This window comes from Strix uralensis, chromosome 1, assembly GCF_047716275.1.
Source record: "Strix uralensis isolate ZFMK-TIS-50842 chromosome 1, bStrUra1, whole genome shotgun sequence".
In the NCBI taxonomy this organism is placed as follows: domain Eukaryota; kingdom Metazoa; phylum Chordata; class Aves; order Strigiformes; family Strigidae; genus Strix; species Strix uralensis.
In genome coordinates this window covers 78,043,656-78,053,939 of record NC_133972.1, presented here as the reverse complement: position 1 = coordinate 78,053,939, position 10,284 = coordinate 78,043,656, and the positions used below count along the sequence as shown (strand labels likewise).

The window sequence follows — 10,284 nt, the reverse complement described above, 5'->3', positions numbered from 1 at the left end:
TGCCATAAATAGTACCTATTCATTTTCCTGCTCTAGGTGACTTATGGACACGTGAGCTATGGACACGTTACTAGTTAATTCCTTGACCAGACTCTGATTTTTAACTAAGTCACTGGCATCTTGTACTGGAGATGAGTGATTCATTTCTCATTTTTTAATTATAAAACCAGTGCATTTATGCCTGTTACGGAAAGTCTGAGGTTGTCCTTCATTGCTAAAGCCAGTTACAGATACATTCTACAAGATAAATTAAGACGCATTTAAACACCATAGGGACATCTGTTAGTACTAAGGGAATGACAAATACTTAAGCCTAGACCAATGGCAATTGAATTAAACTCTCTAGTGCGCTACTAACCAGACATCCTCATCTCCATATAGCTCTTCCAGTGTTAAAAGTGGCATTTTCTTTAGGTGCAATTTTCAGAACAAAATACTTGACTTTTTGGTACAACTGTTTTCAATTAAATTGCTTTCCAGTAAGTTAATGTAACCCATATATTATGGCACATTAGGTCAACAACATGAATTTAATTTTTTATATGCAATTATAAAAGCCATACAAATACATTTCCTTTTTTACAATTCTTAAAGTAATCATTAACAGCTTTACATCTTTAAAGAACATACTCGTTTTGTACTTTAAAATGGCAGGTTTAATATAACTACTAAGTCTAAAGCATCTATTCTAAATGCAGTTGTTAACAGAGGTAGCCTAGCTCAACATCCTAAACCAAATTTATTGTACATTGCAAGGTCCTTTGTGGGATATTACTATAAAACTTAGCATAGAAGCCGAGGAAAGTATCGAATGGACGTATAAACAGTGAGGTATTGCATTATTAAAGTTTCTGTGTGTTTTCAGGTACCTAAGTTGGTCTTTAAGATCTAAACCAGAAAGCAGCATCTTTGAAGAACAGCCCCATATCCTCCCTTATGTAGCTTATTCAACTTTGGTAGTTTAGTTTGACTACCAAAGAAAGACGTGGTAAACAGGAGTTTACTGATAATTTATGCCTTTTTGGCTAATTCACCCTTAAAATGACTGACAGACTGCAGTGATTCAGGCTCCTTAAAATGTCACTGGGACACTTCCTTGACAGGACAGATATAAATCTCCACAGATCTTTGGTTGGGATAGAATTAATTTCTTTCCTAGTAGCTGGTATAGTGCTGTGTTTTGGGTTTAGGATGAGAATAATGTTGATAACACACTGATGTTTTAGTTGTTGCTAAGCAGTGTTTACATGAACTCAAGGACTCTTCAGCTTCTCACCCTACACCACTAGCGAGTAGGCTGGGGGTGCACAAGAAGCTGGGAGGGGACACAGCCGGGACAGCTGACCCCAACTGACCAAAGGGATATTCCAGACCATATGGCGTCACACTCAGCATGTGAACTAGGGGGAAAGCTGGCTGGGGGCTGCTGCTCAGGAACTGGCTGGGCATCGGTTAGCTGGAGGTGAGCAATTGCATTGTGCATCACTTGTTTTGTATATTCTAATTATTTTATCATTATTATTTATTATTATGTTCCCTTCCTTTCTGTCCTAGTAAACTGTCTTTATATCTCAACCCATGAATTTTAATATTTTTTTTTCCCCCCCCAATTCTCTCCCTGATCCCACTGGGCAAGTGGCTGTGTGGTGTTTAGCTGCCTGCCAGGATAAGTTGAATCTAATTTTTAGGCTTCATTACAGCTTGGTGAGGTAAGTCTAGCATTCAGTACTTGTTTAGCTACTTGCTAGCATTGCTATATCATTCTATAGCCATGTATGGGGTAAGTTTTTAGACCTTACTCGTGTAGTATTTATCCCTGGATTGCTTATGTCCTACTACAAGGAGTTAAGTTCTCATTGCTCTTATGAATATTTGCACATTACAGACCCTAAGTAACTCCTACGTACAAGTGAGTTCTGAAGTCTTTGTAGGAGAGTGTGGTGTTCTTCACAAAGCCCGATCTGTGCTTTTACTCTCATCTTTCTGGTAAGGAACCAGCCTAATACCTGAAAGCCTGGTGCTGCTCTGCTTTAGCCCTGCTTCTAGCTGCTTGTGTACTTCAAGCATATGCCAAGAGAGGATGTTGTGTTGGGCGAACAACTGTAACAGTTGCTTTAAGAGTACGAGGATAGGAGATCCATCTATAGAAAAATATTGAGTGAAATCTACTTCTCAGTAGTTTTGGCAATATGTATTATACAATACTTCAATAAATCCTACTTTATAGCTAGTATTTTACATGGTATTATATGTATTATACAGGTAATAGAACACAAGGTCTTTTTTTCTTCTTCACTATTGCATAGTCTTAGGGAAAAGTTAGAGCAAATAGGCATTTTGGGTTTCCAGTGCAGGAGAACTGAACACAGCTCACATAGTATCTACACTGGATGGCATTTCCTATCTGTTTCCTCCATATTTGGCCACCCAGTCTGTTCTTCCGTGTACTGGCTGAATTGTTGGTGGGCGACTTAAAATATTCACGTTTTTTGGTGCTGAATTGAAAGTAGGACCTGGTAACTGAGAATGAGCAGCTTTGGTTTTCCAGGAATAATCTGAAAGGAACAAGAACTCAGAATTAATTATGACTCAAAAGGTGTTTCAATCCTTTACAGATAAAAAAAATGAGAGCTTAAAAATGACTTGTAGTACTCAAGGATGCTAACATAGCGGGATGCTTTGGTCTCTGATATGCTGTCTATGCTTGTTTTCAGATAAGGTTAATGCTTCCTATAGTTTGTGTATCTCATTAGTAATTCTCATACACTGGATCCTTGTTTTGCAGCAATCCCTTGAGAAAATATTGAGACTGAAATTCAGTGGAAATAGTGATGTGTATGTCTACAACTCTGTATCTCCCCTTACAAAACTGCTACGGAATGGGAGTCTTCTTTCCTCTATCTCACATATCTAAAAAAGCATGTAATTATGACATTGCTAAACTTATTAAGACCCAAACAGCCTAGACTGAAGGACAGCTTCTGGAGACCCTCTTGTTCCTTTTGAGATTTTATGCCTTTTATTCCCCTCCTGCTTCGCTGAGAACTCCTGGTGGTGAGTCTTCTTCATCTCCATTTCCCGTTTTGCTATTGATTTGGTAGGATCTGTTCCAAGTCCGCAGGTTTTTTTGTCCCTTAATACTGGCATCTGTCTGCTCTTGGGCACTGGGAGGCGTGCACTACTGTATTCCCAGCCTCAGATTTCCCCTTTCTGCATTTCAGATAATTACCACTTCCTCAAGCTTCATGTGATTAAAGTAATTGCCCTGCTGCAGCATCTGAGAGCTCATGGTTTTCTTCATGTTCATCAGTAATTCTGCCATCTTCCCCATCATTTTAAAGTCAGTCATTTGGGACCTCTCTTATCCAGACTCCTGCTAGACCTTACCTTTTTTTCCTTGTCATTCCTAAAGTCTATCCTGCCTCTTCCATTCCTACTTTCGTAGTTTAGTCTTCTTTTATTAGGTATCACTGATAACATGTTAAATTAAAAAAAAGGTGTGATTTGTTTGTGTGTGCCTATGTGTCATTCTGTTTCTTACGGCAAACCACCTATATTTGGTGGTATTTTTCAACAGTGGGTTGAACCTGTTAAGGAACAGGTGAGGATCAAGACATTTAAAAAGGAGGAATCACAAGGAACTGAAACTGGGGGTCAGGTCTCCACCTCTTTGAAAACTAATTTCCTTTTTATCGTAGGCTGGCATTCCCTGTCTTTCATCAGCAAGTACAATTCCAGCCTACCTTCTCTTGGCAATGAAGATCACTATTCTCAGGTCTTGGCATTTTCCTCAGAGAAACTGATCTTTTATACTATATTAAATTATTTAAATTATGGCATTAAAAAACTTAACAGAACAAATGAAGAGAGCAAAACCAGTTGAGAGCCTAACTTATTTCAGTTTGGGTAATACAAAGCAAAGGGTCACCAAAAATGTTAATGTTCAGATATTGACAGGAGATAAAACCTGCCATTTGCTTCATCCTTATCTCTCTTCCCATGCAAGTCTGCAGAGTTTAGGCAAAATATGAGGGGTTTAAGCAAAAGGATTCTTGCTCTTCTCCAGGACATGGAAGAGTCTCTTAATTGACCTCCATCTGCCAGGCTTTCTGACTTTTACTACACATTTTCCATTTCCAATTACAGATTAACAGTGAATTTATTTCCCTTTGGATCACCATACGTAATTCCTTTTCATTCTCACTATTCACAGCAGTCTAGAGATAGTTGCAGATTTTGTTGTCCTGTGAACTTCTTGATCCACCACACACTGTGACAAATCAAAACTCTTGCTGTTGTGTTTCAGTAATGAGTTGATAAGATAATGAAGTGCAGCTCCAGCCTTCCCTGGTGGGCTTCTGATCAACTCAAGACTCAGAATATGCATACATTTAAGCATATTTTATATATGCATGCCATCTCCTTCCTTCACTCTCTCCCTTGCGAGTTCCTGAGGGGAGTAGGTAACTCAAAAGAGCAAGTCAGCAAAAACACAACATTATCAAGCAGGACCATATCAGATTGGTCTGCCATAGGCCCTTTAGGTAAACAATTCATGATTAGGGCCTTGCTATTTCCTCTGAAGTAACTAGAGAAGCGTGCCATTGGGTTTGGACAATGGCTCTAAATTTTCACTCAAACCAGTTTCTCCTGCATCCTGAGCACTTCGTTCATCTTTTCTGAATCAGAAACATACCAACAAAGGTGGTGCTCAGAACGTCATCCACACCATAGAGGATCCAAGGTAACAGTTATGTTCAGAAAACATTTCATGTTGTTTTTAACTGATGAATGGAACAGTCTTTTAATGTGTTTGTTAATGTAATGTACAGCTATGTCATTACTGTGTCATAACTATTAAGATCTGGTCATTTGCATTCTCGTTTAGCTTTTACCTTCTATAATGTAGCAACATCAAAAGTCTCACTTCACAAAGCACTCTTGTGATATTTCATGGGTACAAGAGTAGTGTCATCTCAGTATCCACAGACTTACATAGCCAACAAGTGAGATGAAGACACAGTGAAAAACTGCCTTACATGACCACCGCAGAAACCACAGGTCAACTAGATAGGGCCAGTAGATAAGAGAGAAAGTAATTTTAATTTACTGCTTATACTATACCTGTAACATTATTTGTGAATTTACTAAGTCACTTGATGAAGGTCTTTGACTTTTTTGAAATTGCTGAGGCCACTGTAAGCATGGATTGGCATAATTCAATTGCATTAAGTGACATTAAACTGATTAGAGACCCACACAAGACAGTCCCAAGCTACATGAAAGTCACTGTCAAGAAAATTCCTCCAAATCAAATATAAGGCTTTTTTAAAAACTTTATCTATTTTGCACACTTACTAGTTGGTGACTTTATCAATTCCTACTAGCTACCATGGATTTGTATTTATGTCCAGTCTACATGACCATTTACTAGAGTTGTGGAGTTACATTTTTTACAATTCTGATTAGCCTTTCACCACTAATGAATGGTAGTTTAGCAAATGGTCCAAACCTTCTAGAATTACAAAAGGTTTGCACCTTTATTTTCTCTTTTACCTAACAAATAATAGTAGCAATAGTTTCTCTAGCTGTCAGGACTGCCTCTAGACACCTATATTCAATTCACTTAAGAACGGTTTATGCCCAGTAATTTTTTCTACAAAACTTGAGGAAAACCTCATTAAGGGCTAATAAATCTTTTAGGAAGCATGGGAAATTAACATTTTTCTTTGTCTCAGATATGTATGGTAAAAGGATGTTTCTTACCTGATACAGGTACACCAAGTGGAGCTAGCTGTATCCGTTGTCCAGCTGATGCAACTTCTTTTTTATGGAAGGAAGGGATGTTGTAAGCGGCACCACTTACAAAGCCAGGATTTCCTGTTGACATTACAGAGTTTAGTATTTTTAGTTGCATTCAGAAAACCTTGCCTATTTTTTATAGTCACTTCAAAATACATTTGCAGTACCACAAGAGTACTAAGTTCTTTAAAAACTCCCTAGTGTTTGTTGAAAAAAAAAAGTATATACACTCATTCTTCGCTTTGTATATTAGTTGGACCCTTTACAGCATTCAACATGCTCACTAAGTTGCAGATCCAGTACATCCGATCTGCAATTCAGCAGGAAAAAAGACAACAGAGCAGGATGAACATTTCATCAGTACTTTCATTAAACTTAGACCACGTAGCAAGGTTTACATTGAATTTTAGAGATAGGTAGGATCTTACCTTTTACTTACAGCTACTTGCTTTACTGGAAGCTGGTTTAAGCACTTCAGTATTTGGAAACCAGCACTCAACGGTACTCTTGTGCTTAACATGTTTGGTGTAAATCTATCTAAACTAATGGAACCAAACTTCTCTTGTGGGAAGTGGGTGCACCACATGAAGTCGACTTTGCTGGTCCCACAGTTAAAGGCCTGCTATAAAAGTCAGACCCAATTACTCTCTTTCTTTAACCCCAGTTATAATTCTGTTGTGCCTAGTTTTGGTCCAGATCTTTCTTTATAGCAGTGCCACTTTTGGAAGGCTGACATAACCATCCTCATTTGGAAGCTGAGAAACAGTGTATATTTACACACACAATTAGTACTGAAATTGTTGTCCAATGGCAGAGGGATCTGTTACAATACTTACACTCCCTACTCCAAGAAAATTTCTTACCTTCTTCATGTCTGTCATCACTTGCAGCAGTGTTAAGACTGTGCTGGCACAATGTCCAGAGAGAAATGCTTTTCTTTAGTGGTGTGGTTCTGTGTTCAGCAGTATTAACTACAAGGCCGTGCACAGTAGTTTTAAGTTGACCTTTATCAAGTGTGAGCATTTTTATGGTATTCAGCATGGTTCCAATAGTAGTTGCAGTAAAACACACAGTTTCTGATTTGACAGTTTTTCTGTCTCCTAATCTCTGGCCTCAGTGCAATCCCAAAATGTTCCTCTTCACACAAATACTCCCAGCCCTCTGTGCTAATTTCAGAGCTCAGAGCAGTGGATCTATAAATCTGCAAAACTGGTCATCTACAAACCAAAAAGGTATCCTCAGCTGCGCTGGGTCACTGCATACCTCCTTGTCCAGGAGCACTAACAAAAAGCATTCAGCTAACTCAGTTTCGCCAGTCACCCCAAACTGTCACTTCTATCAGTTCTGTAAATAGCTGGGTCTCCATGTGGCTTCCCTGTGTCCAGTTGATGCCAGTCTCCAGCACAGTAAAGAATGACACAAAAGTCCTGGTGAAAAATACAACTTTATTAAAATATTATAATAAAATTTAACTTTCTTGTAGTCTTTAAGTTGTTCTTCTTTTTCAGGAATTTGCCTGAAAAACAAAACAACAGCTTTAGTGGTTTGTTCATCTGCCTGTGCACATACACACACATTCTGTTATTCCCTCAGTTCCTAATGATTTCACTAGGAATGGTTCATAGCTCTGACAGCTCAGTAGCATTCCTTAAATTTCTGAGGTCTGAAAAAAGAATATGACAGGCCTCAATTAATATAACCTCAGAAAGACAACTTCTGTCTGCTTTTTACCTACAGCTCAGCAAAGCTGCCTATCTGTCAAAAATTGCTCAACCATTTTTTGGTTTTCCTTACCTGGCAATGTCCAATGATGTCCTTTATGAATCCTCCTACAGGAAATGAGAGTGCAGCCAGGAGGAACAGTCTGGGTGAAACCGAGGTCTGGAGGGGTGATCTTTTGTTGGATGAGAACAAGAGAAGGAGAAAAAAAAAAGTTCAATATAAAATAACAGAATAGTTACAAATATTAAAAAATCCTACTGAAAAGCACAGTTCCTTACCTTTGACCACTGCTGTACAAAAGAAGGGGTTCTTGCTATAGAAGTATTCATCCATCAGGCATCCAGGAGGTCTGGCAGCAGGTATACAGGCAAGCACTCATGGCCACGATGTCAGCAAGTATAAGCATGGCCCAGGCCATACCCCCTACCTCAAACAATACATACTTCATAAAGGATAAAGTCATTGAATCGTTTGAGCTGGGTAATGAGTTCAAATAGTTGCAATGAGACGTATCACACAGGCAGTACACACCAGAAGGGGCCAGAAACTGGGCAAGAGGTGAAACATTCCAGCAGCTTTACAATGCTCGAAGCAAACAGTGTGTTTAGACTCAGACTAGGCTGCCTGGAAACCCAAGTTTCCACCCTCTTACACTACGGTAATTCCACCAAAATCTATGCAATCTCAGTGCTGTAAAATCAGCGTAACAGAGAATCAGAATGCAGTCAATGGTGCGAGTCCCAGGTGCTGTTATGAAGAAGCAGTCCTTCAGGAGAGATGCATATGCTGCTTCTTTAGGATCTCTTCTTCACCATTATCCAGCAACAGTGCAGTGACATGCTGTGGATTATAATTAGGGTAATAAAATACTCTCTTTTAAAGCACAGTAAGTTCCAAGAGTCCAGAAGAAGTCACAATGAAGACAGCAAGGCTTGACAAAACAGATTACAACTGAAAATGAAGTATATGATCATCTGGAAACTGCATTGTAAGTGCAATTTTTACAAGAAAATGTAAAACGTAAATAGGAAATGTGCAAAGAACCAGGCTATAATTACTATAAATTACCTTTTGGATCCTCTAATTTTTCATTCAACCTTTCTTTGCATGATAGCTTTTCAATAGGTATAATTAAGTTCTCATCTGTAGACAAGGAAAAGGAAAGGAAGAAAAAGATGGAAAGACAGAACTTTAGAAAAAGCGTATGAAGAACCTGGCTAGGTGATGTAAAAGAAATGAGGGAAAACAAAGCAAGAAAGAATAAAGATCCAACATTTTTGTAACTATAACGGCTCATTCCTATGTTTTCTCAAGCAGGAAATGTTACTCTAACAAGTTACTTTACAAAGTCCTTTCTAATAATGGAATAAAAATGTGATTAACCAACAATGCAATCACATTCCAGTCATACAAATACATAAATCACAAGTTTAAGCACTCAGGTGTATCTGCAAAGTTGACTGAACATAACCTCACAATTCTTTATAAATAATGCATTTATAACTATTTGCTCTTATCTTATTTCACCATAGGGCAATGTTGTGGATGACGGAGGAAGGCAAAAAGCACTTAAATAAACTAAACATAGTTATTTAAACAGTAAACAGCACAGTGTCAACTTTCAATTTTGTCAATATGAAAAAAATAAAAAACATACATAATTTACTTGTGTTGTATTTCTGTGATTGGTGCGCCAGCTATCCTAGTTTCATGTGTGTCTGTCTTAAATGTTGTTGCCTCCCCAGTATATGAAACATCACATGCAATTTAAGATACCGATGGAAATAATACCAAGTATTTTTGAACTTACAAAATAATGTTTTACTTTCTTTTTCTTTAAACTTTTGGTAGATATCCAAAGTAAGCCAGTAAGACAAAGGACTGATTTTTAGCATTAGCGTTCATCTTAATTTTCAGTGCAATTCAGTAGGTAGATGTCTAGCTTATTAACGCATACTTCTGGAAACAGCTCTTTGCCTTTTTGTGCCTAATTCCCTTGCAAGACTATTTTATGAATATATTAATGAATTCTGAGGCACCCAGATACTATATTTCGTAAAACAAAAAAGTACATATGACTGCTTTAAAAAGTCTGTTCTATTCCATCAAAATTCTGGTAGGTGTTGTTATTTTAACACTTCCTAAAATCTCTCACATAATTTCAGATGGACAACTTACACCTCCCCTGACTTTCAGAGGGAAAATCAGGTTTGTTGACACTACAGAATGGCTACTAAAGTTCTATTTAAAAAAGGGTGTGGCAGCTATATGTCAACAAACTTGAAACTCTTTCTGTACAAGCATGTGAGGCTAGGTCATTTGTTGGCATTAAAGTATTTGGGAGTGACTCATGCTTGCTGGACAGTGGCTGCAAAGTTGTTAACAAGGTAACCTCCCATACCCGTGTGATGGGACTGCGTACTTAAAGTATAGAGCTTGGTGGTCAGAAGATAGATTTTAGTCTTGAGTCTGATGCTTTCCTCAGTGAAATCTTAGATAAGCCATTTAACTAGTCTTAGTCTTCACTCTGTAAAATGCTGGTAATAAAGTTCTTCACAAAACACAGCACCAAAAGGTATTCTACTGCAAGTTCCTTGCTGAAAATAAGGGAACTTTTCATGCAGCAAAGTATTCAGGACAAGGCTAGTAGATTGTTAAAAGGCATGATTAGAATATTAGGCTTTTATTACATGTGCACACCACCCACCATCTTGTTTTCATATGCGAGACTGCTGTTTGACAGTGTTCCACAGCACACTG

The 10,284-nt window shown here is 38.1% G+C and overlaps 1 protein-coding gene across 12 annotated transcripts in view; it reads right to left on the bottom strand.

Annotated features, from left to right (window-relative positions):
• Positions 1 to 511: 511 nt before the first annotated feature.
• Positions 512 to 10,284, bottom strand: part of MAK (male germ cell associated kinase) — a 32,275-nt gene continuing 22,502 nt past the window's right edge. For 3 of the 12 annotated variants that reach the window (XM_074872009.1, XM_074872017.1, XM_074872028.1), the window contains exons 13-15: positions 8,593 to 8,667; positions 5,767 to 5,880; positions 512 to 2,555 (exon numbers count right to left, since the gene is read on the bottom strand). In XM_074872009.1, coding sequence (XP_074728110.1) covers positions 2,401 to 2,555; positions 5,767 to 5,880; positions 8,593 to 8,667 — 344 coding nt within the window. In that variant the 3' untranslated portion in view covers positions 512 to 2,400. Of the gene's footprint in view, positions 2,556 to 5,766; positions 5,881 to 7,072; positions 8,476 to 8,592; positions 8,668 to 10,284 lie in introns of those variants that run through there. The other 9 variants (XR_012629334.1, XR_012629332.1, XR_012629333.1 and 6 more) reach the window with 9 other exon arrangements.